General features: G+C 41.0%; 1 protein-coding gene across 2 annotated transcripts in view; it reads left to right on the top strand.

The window, feature by feature from the left end:
- Positions 1-15,513, top strand: part of LOC108926319 (adenylate cyclase type 2-like) — a 33,932-nt gene extending 18,419 nt beyond the window's left edge. The window contains exons 7-27 of one of the 2 annotated variants that reach the window (XM_018738938.2): positions 628-739; positions 1,132-1,259; positions 1,888-2,046; positions 2,313-2,442; positions 2,533-2,721; positions 2,970-3,007; positions 4,989-5,048; positions 9,515-9,595; positions 9,872-9,941; positions 10,130-10,227; positions 10,489-10,573; positions 10,720-10,854; positions 11,018-11,128; positions 11,425-11,600; positions 12,333-12,432; positions 12,533-12,691; positions 13,090-13,236; positions 13,327-13,434; positions 13,697-13,811; positions 14,053-14,177; positions 14,335-15,513. In XM_018738938.2, coding sequence (XP_018594454.1) covers positions 628-739; positions 1,132-1,259; positions 1,888-2,046; positions 2,313-2,442; positions 2,533-2,721; positions 2,970-3,007; positions 4,989-5,048; positions 9,515-9,595; positions 9,872-9,941; positions 10,130-10,227; positions 10,489-10,573; positions 10,720-10,854; positions 11,018-11,128; positions 11,425-11,600; positions 12,333-12,432; positions 12,533-12,691; positions 13,090-13,236; positions 13,327-13,434; positions 13,697-13,811; positions 14,053-14,177; positions 14,335-14,481 — 2,473 coding nt within the window. In that variant the 3' untranslated portion in view covers positions 14,482-15,513. The remainder of the gene's footprint in view (positions 1-627; positions 740-1,131; positions 1,260-1,887; positions 2,047-2,312; positions 2,443-2,532; positions 2,722-2,969; positions 3,008-4,988; positions 5,049-9,514; positions 9,596-9,871; positions 9,942-10,129; positions 10,228-10,488; positions 10,574-10,719; positions 10,855-11,017; positions 11,129-11,424; positions 11,601-12,332; positions 12,433-12,532; positions 12,692-13,089; positions 13,237-13,326; positions 13,435-13,696; positions 13,812-14,052; positions 14,178-14,334) is intronic. The other variant, XM_018738939.2, reaches the window with a different exon arrangement.
- Positions 15,514-15,571: the final 58 nt, after the last annotated feature.

Here is a 15,571-nt window from a genome sequence, read left to right as displayed (position 1 = left end):
GAGGTGGTATACTGGCCCCTTCTTCATCAGACAGGCCATGACCAGTTATGAGAGTTCCCATAGCAGACCTTCTTTGGCTTCAGGCAGCATTGAAGTATGTAGTCTGTGTTGTAAACATTTCCTAGCGTTCAGTGTCTCCAGAGGACTTTTGTGTGTACTATATTCAAACTGCAGGGGGGTGCAGTGGGTTGGACCGGGTCCTGCTCTCCGGTGGGTCTGGGGTTCTAGTCCCACTTGGGGTCCCTTGTGATGGACTGGCTTCCTGTCCTAGGTGTGTCCCCTCCCCCTCCAGCCTTGTGCCCTGTGTTGCTGGGTTAGGCTCCAGCTCCCCGCGACCCTGTATGGGACAAGCGGTTCTGACAATGTATATTCAAATTGTTAGATTTTTGAACAATCTCCTCACATGTATGTAACAAACATTTGTAATTGCATTTGCAGAAGTTTAAATGGCTGTTTCATGGAATAGCATTTTGATAAGTACACAGAAAGTAGCTTACTTCTGTGTTTATTTTATAATAGGCAGCTCACTAGATGGCCAACAATGAAACAGCATTTGCATATGGCTTCAGCTGAAAGCCCATGTCTGTAGTTTGCCTCCCATGTCTTCATAGCACTGTTTTGTGGCAGCATCCTGTATGCTGACATTGTTGGCTTCACCCGATTGGCCAGTGACTGCTCGCCCAAAGAGCTGGTCATCATGCTCAATGAACTCTTCGGCAAGTTTGACCAGATTGCCAAGGTGAGATGCAATGATATTCCTTCAGTGCATTAATTTATATACAGAGCAGTCACCTACAACTCTGCTGATTTGTGAAATACATTACATATACAGAAGACAGGACTAAAGTAATTTATTTATTAACTTACCCAGTAATGTTTTTACCATTTTCAGTCTTAAAGAAATGTGCTTCAATATTATTATTCTTCTGTAATATTATTATTGACTGCTTTTCAGATAGCTATAGCAGTAGAGTTTGTCCAACATTACAGATAAATTAAATGATTCTGAAAATACTTTGTGACAAAGAAAGCTGTCTCATGAAGCACTTCATTTGCAGTTTTGCAAATGAAGGTGAATCTGTTGTTATTCATAATACTGGACAGCTGTGCTGAGATTGCTTGTTTTCACAGGAGAATGGATGCATGAGGATAAAGATCCTTGGGGACTGTTACTACTGTGTGTCTGGCCTGCCTGTCTCCTTGCCCAGTCATGCTGAGAACTGTGTGAAGATGGGCCTAGACATGTGTGAGGCAATCAAGTATGTACCCTAGTCAAGAACCCAGTATGTGTTCCCCAAGCAATTTTCCGTACTGTTTTCGTGGAGACACAGATGCGGGGTTAATATCACAATAACACAATACTCAAGGGTAGATATCCTGGGAAATCTAGAGCCCAGTATGTGGGGCACGTTTGATGCTTATGTAAAACAATCAGTAATGAAACAATTACACAGGAGCCCAGATCTAGCCCTGCTAGCTCTAGTGCTTTTTGAAGCCTCCACAGACATTATTATTATTCTGTATAAGTCAGTATCACCTGAGTGTATGATTTAGTAGTTTCATCGCAGTCACTCACGTATAAAGTTATGTTCTCCAGCATTCTGTTCTGTGTACCATAAGTCACTGGTAATATCAGAAAACCACAGACTACACTGAATACATAACCACTGATTTTATCTTATGTGTACTTCTACAAGTATTAAAAAATTTGGTTTATATATTCATAGTGTTTGGCCTCATTCATCTTAATTATGAGAAATAAGGCATTAAAGCAAGACTGTCTAATTGCAGCCTCAAAGTTTTTTTTAATTGAGAATTGAGCAAATAAGGCAAAATTTGTACAGTGAGGTGATTTACACCAACATTCTGGTCTTTGTCACTCCTCAGGCAAGTGCGAGAGGCTACGGGTGTCGATATCAGCATGAGAGTAGGCATTCACTCTGGTAACGTGCTGTGTGGAGTAATTGGACTCCGCAAGTGGCAGTTTGATGTGTGGTCACACGATGTCACTTTGGCCAATCACATGGAGTCTGGAGGTTTACCAGGGTAAGTCTTGTAAAATTATGCAGTATAGCTCAAGTATTTTTTTTTAATTGAGTGGTCTGTCAAGTATTGTACTGCCTAACCAGTAGCACTTTGGTAGCTGCTGTTTTTGTTCTTTGGAATGGTTAGTAATGTCACAGTAAGTTGTGCGCAACAGTCCATATGATGGAAGAAATATGCATTATCTTATTATGTATATGCTGAGATTTAGGCTTATTAGATACATTTTAAGCCAAGGTATTTACAAGGTTTTATGTTTACACGGGCAGGCGGGTCCACATCACAGAAGCTACTCTGAAACACCTCAAGACCTATGAAGTTGAGGAGGGAAATGGGCACCTGAGGGATAGTTATCTGAAGGAGCAAAATGTGAAAACCTACCTGGTCATTGACCCCAGGGTGAGCTGTTCTTGTTAGTTTGTGATGGTGTTACATCTCTGGTAATCATGGCAATGCTGTCAGTGTGGTCTATTCTATATCCACATGCAGTCCAAGGACCCTGCCTCGAGTCAACGGCGTCTGCCAAAGCCACGGGTGAATGACGGTCTGAAGATGCGAGCCTCTGTGCGGATGACACGCTACTTGGAGTCATGGGGTGCTGTCAAACCCTTTGCCCACCTTCAGAGCCGGGAGGGATACATCATGGATGCCATGGTCAATGGCAAACTGCACTCCAAGGTAAGACAGAAAGAAGGAACCTCTATGACTTGCTCTATAAACCTCTTCTGATCTTAAGGCTTTAATATCTGTTTTATGGACCATCTCTTTGTATGAAAGATAAACTTATAGTTCAGTAAAGGACTTATGATATTAGCTGCTTAGGTCTACAGATTTCTCTGACCTTGTTGCTAACCTAGCTAATTTGCCTTTAAAAAAGCAAGCTTCTGTCTAAACCATGAATAAAACAGTTTAAAACCTTTTTTCAGGACATACCTCTGCGATCAATACCCAAGGTAACTGAAAGGTAAGCAAGATTCAAAAAAAAAAAAAAAAAAATTCTAACGACTTTAGCTTTCTTAACTTCACTGAAAACAAATGTCCTTACTGTAGCTGCTCAGATTTATTGATAATTTTAATGTCTTTCTACTCCTCTGTTACATGAACAGACTTGCCATAGCGCTGGGACTCTGTAGCTTGTGGATTATCAGTAAGATATACAGTGCTTTCAGAAAGTGTTCAGACCCCTCCATTTCCAAACTTTGTTGTGCTGTCCCCTTATTTCAAAATGTTTTGAATGCATTTTTTGCCATGTATTGACTAGAAGAATACCATAATGACAAAAGGAAAGCACATTTTTGATTTTTTTTCAAATTCATTAAAAACAAAAAAACAGAAATGCTTAATTTACAGAAATGTTCAGACATTTAATAACTACACTCCAAATTCTGCTGAGATGCATCCTATTTATTTTGAACTTTCACTTATCTCTAGAACTTGATAGTAATACAACTATTGAAAATTCTCTTGATTGGACATGATTTACAAAGGCATATGCCTGTTCTTATAAGGTTCCAAAGTTCACACTGCATGGCACAGTAAAAACCAAGCCACAAAGTTCAAATAACTCTCTGTAGACCTCCAAGATATAATTGTGTCAATGCATAGATCTGGAAAAGGGTATAAAAAAGTTGCAGTGCATTGAATGTTCCCAGGTCCATAACTGTGAAATGGAAGAACTTTGTAACCTTTAGGAGACTTCCTAGAATTTGACTTCCAGCCAAATTGGGAATTAAGGACATTAATCAGTGATGTGACAAAGTACATTGACCACTCTAACAGAGCTTCAGAGTTTGTGTACAGATATAACCTGCCAGAAAGACAAACATCTCTGTAGCACTCTTTTCAATCAGGTGTTTGAGTTTGGTACGGTGGCTAGGTAGAAGTTTGGAGTTTACCGGTTACCATTTGCAGGACTCTGAGAGCATGAGAAAAACAGATTATTTAGTTTGATGAGGCAGAAATTGGCCTCAATGACACCTTGTTTGGCAAAAACCAGGTACTGCTCATTACCTGGTCAATACCATCTATACGGACAAGCATGGTGGTGGCAGCATCATGCTATTGGAATGCTTCTCAGCAGTAGGGACTGGGAGATTGGTCTTGATTGAGGGCAAGATGAGAGAGCCGAACACAGATTTCCTTGAAGAAAACCTGCTCCAAAGCGCACATAACTTTGGATTAGGGCAAAGATTCAGCTTTCAGTATGACAATAATCCAAAGCATACAGCTTCAGAACAATTTTCTGAATGTTCTCGTCGAGATCAGCCGAAATCCAGACATGAACCCGTAGAAAATCTGTAGAGAGGCTTCAAGATTGTAGTTCACTGACACCCCCCGTCCAACTCGACAGAGCTTGAGAGGAACTACGAGAAAGATTAGAAGAGACTGTCCAAATCCAGGTGTGCATAGCTGGTAGAAATATACCCAAGAAGACTCAGCTGTAATTGCTGCTAAAGGTGGTCCTACAAAGTGCTTATTAAAGTGTCAGAATAATTATGGAAATGGAAGTTTTTATTTTTTATTTTAATGCATTTGCTAAAATTCCTAAAAATGTGTTTTCACTTTGCCATTATGAGGTATTGTGTGTCAAGTGATGGCAAAAAAAAATCAATTCAACCCATTCTGAAATAAATCTACAACGCAAAAAGTGCGGAGAGACCTGGTCCTGGATACTTCCTGAAGGCACTGTAAAGTACACTATGTGTTTACATCGGTCGAAAAAATGCGTGGTTGCCAGGAGTGATTGAAACAGGTGATTAGTGATATAGTATTGTGTGTCATGTTCAATAGGGAAGCTTTTTGACTCATCCTGCATCCTGTTACAAGCAAGAGTGTGCAAAAAATATTAGACTTCCAGCAGTCTGCACTTGGTTTGATTGATTGCACAATTCTCCCGCGCATCATGTGTCGTTCAACATGAGTCTCTCACTGTTGGTCTCTGACAGCTTGGATGAGTCTGAGGAGGAGGCAGTCTCCTTCCCCAACCCGGCATTGGGCAGCGCTAAGTGAGTGGTGTTGTGCAGGCTGGTCTGCCTACCCATGTTGGTGGACACATTTGGGGACCAGGTTTCATGGCCCAAATGCAAATGGCAAATGTAGCACGGCATGGGTGGTTGGGCCACACTTTCGCCCATTTCAGACACTGTGAACCGCAGGGTTTGAGCCTGGTGCTGGGCCATAAGGGATGGTATGATCCAGCAGACCCAGAGCAGCGTGTGACCAAGTGTACCAACCTATTCCATTGCAGTTGTCACTCATAAGATCACCCATCAAACTTGATAATTGACAGGGGATGTCTTGGTAAAATTATGTGCCATTTAAATGTCTGCAATTCACGCTACAATTTTAAATAATTTAGATAAATTTACAGTAGCTAAGAGTTTTAAAAAACCAAATATGAGGGAACACGCTTCTACATGTTGCCTGGAGCACATAAAATGAAACTTACTGCATTTGCGATTTGCAGTGAGCCTTCATTTAATGGGGTCCTGTACAGTGGAAAAACTGCTATAATGCCTTATGAAAATCATTTCCCTGTTAGCTTGTCCCTAGTTCCTTCTTGAGCACACACCAAATATATATGTAAAAAAAACTGAACAATGGAATTACTTTTTCATTATATATTATGGGGGGAAAATTCCAGTTCTTTCCAAGTCCACCCAAAATTCACCTCAGAATCACCCTAAATGATGCCTTGTATCATAAGAAAAACATTCTGTAACACATTAAAATAGAAAGAAGAACAATAATATTATGGGCTTAGTTCTTCATGTTGGGGTATTTTTGTATGATTTTGCATTTTCACGATTTGTCCCAGGAAAATATTTTTCTATTCTCTTGTGCTTTTTGAATTGCTTGTGCAGTTGTAGCAGCAAGTATGTTCTCTGTATAAAAAATGCTACCATTTCACATCTGAGAGTTAATTTTTTTTAATTAATTCATTTAGCTGATGTGTTTCTCCAGAGAAACTTATAATTTTAAGATACTGTACTTACACAGTTGGGTAATTTTACTGGAGCAATTTAGGGTAAGTACCTTACGCAGGGGTACTACAGCTGGAGGTGGTTTTGAACCTGTGACCTTTGGGTCTAAAGGCAGCAGCCCTAACCACTATGCTGCTAACTGCCTATTCTATGTTTAGCTTTTTGCCAATTTAAGTTTTCTGAGTTATCTGGTAACAGGGTGAACATGAAGGGTCTAGTGTATAAAACTGCAAACTTACTGTGATAGTGTGCGTGGACTGTCTTGAAGAAGACTAAGGCTAAGTGTCACATATAAATAAATGAATAATTTGACAATTAAACATGAGTATGCAAGCAAGACTAGTGTGTCAGCATGCAACTTAGAACATCTCAGAGTTTCTCTCTCACAGCTGCTTGGCACAATTTTCAAATTCAGTTGGTGCTGGCCCAGAACTTATGATCCCTGACTGGAGGTGGCCAATTGGATAAATGAATATCCAGAATGAATAGCCAAAAGTGGCATTAATAATCATATACCAGAGAAATGAAAAACCGGATACAACGGATACGAGAAAACCAAATAACTTGGGATGAGTGTATATATCCTTTTTCTGTTATATTTATTCAGTACAACAGAATTTTTGCAATCATACAGTAATTTTACTTCTGCAACAGCTGTTTTCTTCACTGACTGCTGTCTTTTTTTCTGCTTCACATGTGGACGCTATGCTTCTTTCATAGCAAAACCACCTACAGTATATACTTCCTCTCAGACTGACAGCTAATCATTTGCATTTACATTTAGTAGTATCATCCCACACCTTATTCAGCCAAGGTGATTTAAAATGCTAATCACAATTTTTGATTAAGGTAACTATAATACTGTTATAACTATTATACTGCAACTGAAATAACATTTTTAGCTCTGTTATAAATTCTAATTAATTTAGCTAATGCTTTTCTCCAGACTAATTTGCCATGGGGGGTGCAGTGGGTTGGACCAGGTCCTGCTCTCCGGTGGGTCTGGGGTTCAAGTCCCACTTGGGATGCCTTGCGGCAGACTGGTGTCCTGTCCTGGGTGTGCCCTCCCCCTCCAGCCCCTCGCCCTGGGTTAGGCTCTGGCTCTCCGCAACCCTGTATGGGGTCAGATATTTTGTGTGTGTGTGTGTGTGTGTGTGTGTGTGTGTGTGCGTGCGTGCGCGCGCGCAATTTGCCATGTTAAGCTTCTTAAATGATTTACCCATTTTTACAGCAGGATAATTTCAAGTACCTTATTCAAGAATACTACAGCAGGAATGGAGATCAAACATTCATTTGTAACACTACACAATGTCTCTAATGGCATAGTGGCTGCATTCATTGCAAAATATGTTATAGGCAGTGATCTTTTCCTTTACGTCATAAACATTTTTTTACTCATTTAACAGACACTTTTTTCTGAAGTGACTTCCAATAAACTCTGCAGTGTTTTCAGCCCACACACCTTATTCACCAAGGTGATTTACGCTGCTAGATACACTACTTGCAATGGGTCACTTGTCCATACATCAGTGGAACACACTTTCTCTGTCACTCACACACTATGGGGGAACCTGAAAAACAGGTCTTTGGACTGTGGGAGGAAACAAGAGCACTGAGAGGAACCCCACACAGACACACGGAGAACTCCACACAGACTGAACGGGGATCGAATCCACACTCTCGCACCACCCAGTTGCTGTGAGACAGCAGCACTACTCACTGTGCCACCCCTTATTTATTAAACAAATTATCGCATTGTCCAGGCTGCCACATTGCCTGTGCTTCCTGCATAGACTCTGGACCAGTGTGGCCATTAATTTCTACGGTCGTTTGGACAATAAACTATTTTTAAACAATTTTTGACCTTTAACTATAGCTAGTATGGTCCATGACAATAAGTTAAATGTTATGACATTTATATTGAGAGTAAGATTAAAAAGAAATGGCATCTGTAAAAATAGCAAGACAAAGACCACAGTATATGCTGGCCTAATAGGAACAGGCAGCTACCAGTGAATTTACAATGACTGCCTGTTATGTAAAAAATTTGGTAATTAGAAAGAGGATGGTTTATTTGCACTCAGTATTTTTCCATACAGTTAATGCACAATTAATGCACAGTTAATGAACCATGTGCACATACACAAGGGCATAATTTAGAAGGAACATTGGTCTGGACCTCTGTGACCCTGCATTGGTCGAACAATTATTGATAATGACTAATGAATGAAAATATAAAATACAATTTTATAAAAAAGCATTAAAACACAGGCTTAAAAATAAGTTTTTCTTACAAAATATCTTGGTGGTATATTGTCATCCATAAAAATACATTTTATTTAGGTGTTTTAATGAATTTTATGAGACGTTTGTGCTCAGGAAACGGTAACATTATTTTTCAGTAAGAAATAATGGTAATTTTGCCACCTAACAATGCGAATTTTCCTTACAGGATGATTTCACTGAACAAATTAACCATGTTATGTAAGGATTGTGTGCATATCCAAATAAAAAAAAAAAAAAAACACTATTCAGTAATGTCTCATAGAACATTTTTCTCCCCTGCTGTTGTAGCATTGTTCTCTGCATTAGAATTATTTATATTTAACATATTCCAGGCAACATGTAGTGCAATGTTTCCTAAAGTTAATATGCATGCCAAAATAAATGTACCCTTGAGATCCTCTTCAGTGAAGTTATCTTATGATAAAGACTTTAAGCTGCTCCCTGTTTAAGTTCTGCTAATCACTGAAATATTTTTAGTTGTTCTACAGAGAGTCATGTTACATTATGGTAAAAATCAAATTTCAAAGTCTGGAAGACATTTCTTTCCCACCTCAGCACTGATCAGACACAGTCATTTGCAGATGCACTGGGTCCCCCTTCCCTGCATTGGTGCACATTTGTCGATACTGATGTGATGAGCTGTTTGCTCTGCGCTTCACCATGTTGAAAATGAAGAGCCCTGGTGTTGAAGCACTAACCATATAACATCTCTATAGCATTCCCTTCAGTTCTGTGTTTCTGACCCAGGGTTGGAGGATGTGGCAGCAGTTCGTATAACTAACGTGGTCATTAATCCATCCCTGCTAAGTCCATTGTGCTCTTTTAGCTGACTTCTGTGGGTAGCATTTTCAGAACTTTACTGTTTGAGGACTTAATATTTTAACTCCAGAAGTAAACTGACTATAGGGGCCTTTGGTGCTTCTCCCGTGGTTTCATGTGACATACAGACATTTAACAAAGGTGCAAAACACAGGTATTTTGGCATGTCACACACACACACTGTTACTTACTGAAACTCGGACACACTTCTGGGCAGCCTGTTCTTTCAGCTATCCGTCTTACTGACACTGGTGACTCTTGCTAATGTTTGACCGATCACTCACATCAAGCCTGTTCCTGGGATAACCTTCATGTTGCTGCCAGTTCACTATTAACAGTGACTTTTCATATTTCCCTCACTGCATCTGTATCTTACCCTCTAGGATGATGTGTCAGAAGAACAAGTTTGATGAAGACCTCCACAACGAGATGACCACAACCATAGATGAACTGAGCTCCATAAAGTGTGTATTTTTGAACTGCTGTTCCCTCAAAAACTCAAAAGAAGCTTTGAGGTGACGGACACTCGGTATCACATATACAAGGACCAGTGTGTACAGCTTGGATAGCTGGGTTTTTGAGATAAGACAATTCAAATTTTTAAACAGTGTGGAACACTGCAGAATGGTGTTTATCTTGAGAATAATAAGTATAAATAGATTAAGGACCTTTCCATCTATGACTGCACAGCAGGCTCCTGAACATCCATCAGTCAGCTTTTGTGTCCCTCTTCTCCCCAGGCAGTGGGTGAAGTCTGAGGAGCTCAGCACCTTTAGCTTGTGGTTCACCAAGATGGACCTTGAAAAACAGGTATGACTCATCTCACAAGCATGGGCTTCTGAATATTCCTCTGGATGGGTTGGATGTATTTTACTAGATTATCAGTTTGTCTTGGTCGTTACACAGACATTCATTTCCACCCTCCTGTCCGCTGGAGGCCATATTACGAGCAGGTTTTGTGGGGAAGTCATTACCTCTTGCCGTTCTTTTCTTTCCAGTACCGAGCTATCGACTTGCCCAACTTCAAGTACTACATTGGCTGTGCAGCATTCATCTTCCTCTGCATCTTCCTCATCCAGTTATTTGTAGCAAATGAGTGGGTACCCATTTCCATTCTCTGCAATGTTTGCCGCTTTCCGAGATTTGTCTGCGGACTAAATGCTAAACAATATGCGCAATAAACCTGTTCAGAAATGAATTGTATAGAAATTGTAATTGTTTTCTTCCAATATACAAACATAAAAGAATTTAAAATGGAATTTTTAGGTTTGCATTTTTATGTGAGGAACCATTTAAAAGCTTCCATCTGAGTGAATATGAATATGGAAAATGAAGCTGTTTGTTTACCTGTACACAGGCGTAAGGAACTAGGCCTGTGTTTTGGGGTGCTGGCGTGCATTCTCCTGGCAACCCTTGCTGTCTGTTTCGCGGGTCACCTGCAGGTCAGTATCTGCACCAAGCTGAGAACAGAGACCTTGTTTGTAGATCTTCACCATGCATGAACACGGTGGTAAATCACTGTTCTTATGGAAGTTTTCTGTCCTTGCTTGCAATTTTTTTTCCCAATGCGTATCTTTGCATGTATCAGCATTGTTTCCCAGAGAAGCTGGCCTTGCAGTGGCTGCCCTCACTATCAGAAGCAGTAGGGAAGAAACCCTGGTTACGTCTTCCCTTGACCATCATTTCCACTGCTATTATCCTCATCATGGCTGTCTTCAGACTGGTAATTGTTGTCACTTACACTGTGTAACCAGTGATACCGCAGTGCTCCATTCCTGCTTCAGTCTCATCACACAGAATAATCCCAAGTTCCAAAACCTTTGCAGTTCTTAAATCACTTTGTCTGGAATCTGTCAGAGCTCTGATTATAATGTTTTTTCCTGCAGTGTTTCATAGACAACCCACTACCATGTGAACTCAACATCACCTCCCACATGAACACCTCCGGACATGCAGAGCAGTTGGAATCAGGTTGCAATGGGCTGTTCTACTTGCCTGTGAGTAACTTACCTATGCCATGTTAAAAACAAATAATACTGTCTCCTCAGCTTACAAATACAACACAAGAAGTTCGTTCATAATTTGATATGTTTGTAGTTTAAATCACATTCACCACTGAGTCATGAGAAGTCAGTGTACAGGAATCAGCTATTTTATCAAACTTCCAGTTTGATTACAAATATTGTTGACTCCTGTATGTTTTCCACCTTAGAAAAACTGTAATTTTGTTACATTTATATTCTGCTCTGGGTATATGAAATTACAGTTTTCAGGTCTCCTCTTTTACTTTCAGTACTCTGTGTACTGCTGCATCCTTGCTCTGATTGCATCTGGAGTGTTCCTTGGCATAAGCTTTGAGCTCAAGTTGGCCCTGATCATCCTTGCCTCTGCCTCTGGATATGTCATCATTCTCAGCTCAAAGGTGTCATTCTTCCAGTGCTATGGCCAGCTACTCTATTACAACAGCAGGTGCTTTTCAATGTCCTCCATTACATTTACATCTGTTCATTTAGCAGACTCTATTCTCCAAAGAAACATACAACTCAGAGTAAACAAAAGTGCATTTCATCAATAAACGGTTACAGATGGAGACATGCAAGTACAGCTACTTAGTCTTACACCACCTTTTTTGCTGGCAAATGTAACGCAAGTACCTGCATATAGAGTTGGTAGGGAAAAGGTCTTTATGTATGTATGTATGTTTGTAACAGATAGTGTGCAAGTTTATGGAGTAAACAGGAGATTGGGAAAGAAGTGGGGCCTAAAGAGGTGTACTCTGAGACCTTTCAACTGTTGAGAGGGATTCAGCAGTTCTGAGGGGGAATCATCCCACTAGATGAACACCAAAACTGAGAACCTCTAGGCTCTTGAATCAGACCTCCTGTGCATGGGGCCACCCAGCACCCAGAGGCTATGATTCGTAGCGTGGCTGGGGCACAGTGAGTGATCAGGTTCTTCCAGTGCAGAGAGAGAAGGAGATGCATGGGAACACTTTGGCAGGTTAGACACAACTTGCCCAGTGGCATTCTGTATCAGAAGAAGCTTCATGGCAGCAGCCAGAAGACCAGAAAGCAGAGACTTGCAGTAGTAGTCCAGGCAGAATATCACCATGAGGTGGACCAGAAGCTGTGAAGAGTGTGTCATCACTGCTCATTGTGTTCCTCATGTGCCTGATGGGAGTTGTCTGTCCCTGTATTGCAGTGACATCCTGGCTGTTGCAGGTATCATGAAGCATCCCCAGGGCATGAGCTGCATATATATCACTCTGTTCCTGCTCACTATCCTCCTGATCATATGGCAGGTGAGGAAGTGGCTGTCTTCGCATTCATCCGAGGGCCCAGTGCACCAAAGAGTCTCCCCTTCCGTTGTTCTCATCTTCACATTTTTCCAACCCAAACCAGAATGAATACTGCTGCCGCAAGGACTTTCTGCTGAAGAACAAGAACCGATTGGAGCAAGATGAGATTGAGACACGAGAGAACCTCAACCGACTCCTGCTGGAGAATGTCCTGCCAGCCCATGTGGCTACACTGTTTGTTGGGGAAAACAAAAAGAATGAGGTTGGTTTATTCTATACTCTGTGTGTCTTCAAAAATGCTTAAATGGACCGGGAGGACTCAATGGGCAGGTTAAGAACATGTGAGTGAAATCAATGCACAAAACTGATGTAAATATATTAAAGGGTGTTTCAGAAAAAGGCTCTTTCACTTTTCCCGGGAAGTGTTTTTATGAGACGCTTGATGGGAATGGCTGCTTTACATACACATTGATGTTTGGCTGCTTTGAGGAAGGTATTAGTTTTCTAGTCTTTTCACAGCCGTTAAGGCTATTAAAAGGGCACTGGTGATAAACTTTGTATTGTGATGGTAGCTTGTTGTGGATTACGTTCTTTTCACTGTTTTAATGTGAGACCATATACCGACCTTGGATTTTGTCTGCGTTTGGGCTTTTTCTACAGGACCTCTACTACCAGTCTTATGACTGTGTGTGCGTGATGTTTGCCTCGATTCCAGACTTCAAGGAATTCTACACTGAGTGTGACATCAACAAGGAGGGCTTGGAATGTCTGAGGCTCCTCAATGAAATCATTGCTGATTTTGATGAGGTCAGTTCTCCAGGAAGAGCTCATACCATGACAAATGCATACAGATCTTGCCTCATGCCTAGTTAACTCTGGCCTCTCATGTCCGTGCAGCTTTTGTCCAAACCCAAGTTCAGTGGTGTGGAAAAAATCAAAACCATTGGCAGTACCTACATGGCAGCTGCTGGGCTCAGTGGGACCCCGGGACAGGAAAACAACCAGGTTTGTGATCTTGAGGAGGTGGAGGGAAAGAAGCCATTAGCGAGGTGAATTACAGGTTCGTCAATGGTCTTGATTGCATGGTGGAGAACTGAGGCACTTCATTGTTGATCAGGTTCAGACTTGCCATTTCTTGTGGTTGTAGGCCTTTCAGATTAATACAATGTATAGACATGTTTGCTCTGTACTTGGAACTCACTTTTTCTTGAATCGTTGGAGAAGTCTTGTGGAATGCTGCTTAGCTGGTTGCCTTTGTTGCACTCAGGATCGTGAAAGGCAGCAGGCACAGATCGGGAACATGGTAGAGTTTGCCATTGCACTCATCAGTAAGCTGGATGGCATCAATAGGCACTCCTTCAACAGCTTCCGGCTGCGTGTAGGTGAGTGGGCCCTGAAGCTTGTGTATTTGGGTCTGAATCGCTTGCTGACCTTCAACCCTGTACAGCTACTTAAGTCTCCCAGTATAACATCAGTAGTCCAGTCACAACAGAGAAACTAGCTTGTAGAAATGCACAGAAAATGATTTCATTAAATGTGATGAATGAGGACATTGCCGAAAGTGTGAAGGTCAGTGTGTACGAGTTATTACATTGTTACTTTGCTTGTATTATGATGTGCCAGGGATTAACCATGGGCCAGTAATTGCGGGGGTTATTGGAGCCAGGAAGCCGCAGTACGATATCTGGGGCAACACTGTGAACGTGGCCAGCAGAATGGAAAGTACTGGAGAGCTGGGCAAGATCCAGGTAGTCTAGCGAGCCCATGACCATCCCCGCTTCTTTCACAGTCACACGCACCTCAACCATGCTCTTCACAACACTCATTCCATGAGTAAACAGTATATCGTGAGAGATGGACGGAAGGAGAATTACCCGTTCACATCATCATGTTGTCTCCATTCAGGTGACGGAGGAGACGGCCACTGTTCTGCAGAAGCTGGGCTATTCCTGCAAGTGTCGGGGCCTCATTAATGTAAAGGGTAAAGGCGAGCTGAAGACCTTTTTTGTGTGCACAGACATGAGCAAGTCACAGGGCATGAGTGTGAGCTGAGTCCAAGACTGGAACGTGCATACACCAGTGCAACTGAATATACTGACTTTTTACCTACTCCTTCATTTATGCTCCCTAACAAAAAGGGAAGTATCCATTTGGAAAAATGGGTTGAAGTCACCATAAATGCAGTAGTATTAAGTCTGTTTTGCTGAATTTTGTAAAGCTTTTTATTGGAAACATTCCAGTTCCCAGTGCAAGGAATTGCTATAATCTTCCGAGTGATGGCCACAACATTTTAGAACTGAACTGGAGCTTATTTGATTACTTTGTACATACTCATTATGTTAAGATGTTCTTTAATGTTTGCTCTTCACAAGAGTTTTTACTGTTGATCAACGTAGGATAGTTTGAGGTAAAATAGATTCCCTAAGTCAACTTCCATAATTAACATACACTCTGTTTAATTACTGTGTAATGTTCATATAAGGTTTGACATAAAAATGTTTCGTTATTGGAAACAGTCAAACTTTGCTGCATCTTATGGAGAAAAAATACTGTTCTGTTAGTTCTGAAAATTACATCTAATGTAGTGAAAAGAAAAACCCAGATCAGGTGTAGTACTCATTTTTACCTCATTTTGTTTTGAACATTTTACATATTAAGCCTGATGCAGCATTTTGTATTTGTTGCTTAAAGGCCACCATAAATCTCAGTGTGTTATTTGCCTTGCTGAAGACATGCTGTGTGGGCTACTTTCTTTGGGTGCTATGCTTTGCTATTGCTGTTGAAGCAGGTAAGACGTTTTCTACAAGTTTGTAGTTTTCTGTGCAGGTAGTCAACAAACATTGATGTTGAGTTGATGGAACTGGCAAAAGCTTAAAAAAAATGTAGAAACAGTTAGTGGCCATGAAGGAAAAAAGTGATAAACTGAAGTCAAACACCAAGCTATCATCGCTATCTGTCCTGACCATCCCTACTGGTTGTAATCTTAATTTCTAATATCCACTGTCTGATGTTTACAGCATCACAGGAGAACAAGTGTAACTGAACATCCCCCCCCTTTTGTACAGTAATGGTGAATAAAATAATTTAACTTGTCTAGACTACAAGCAGTTGAGAATGTGACCGCTATTCGTGTGTGCCTGAT

This window comes from Scleropages formosus, chromosome 7 (assembly GCF_900964775.1).
Source record: "Scleropages formosus chromosome 7, fSclFor1.1, whole genome shotgun sequence".
NCBI classification, from domain to species: domain Eukaryota; kingdom Metazoa; phylum Chordata; class Actinopteri; order Osteoglossiformes; family Osteoglossidae; genus Scleropages; species Scleropages formosus.
Note: the sequence above shows the minus strand (reverse complement) of the source record. Positions and strands in the feature narration are given on the sequence as shown.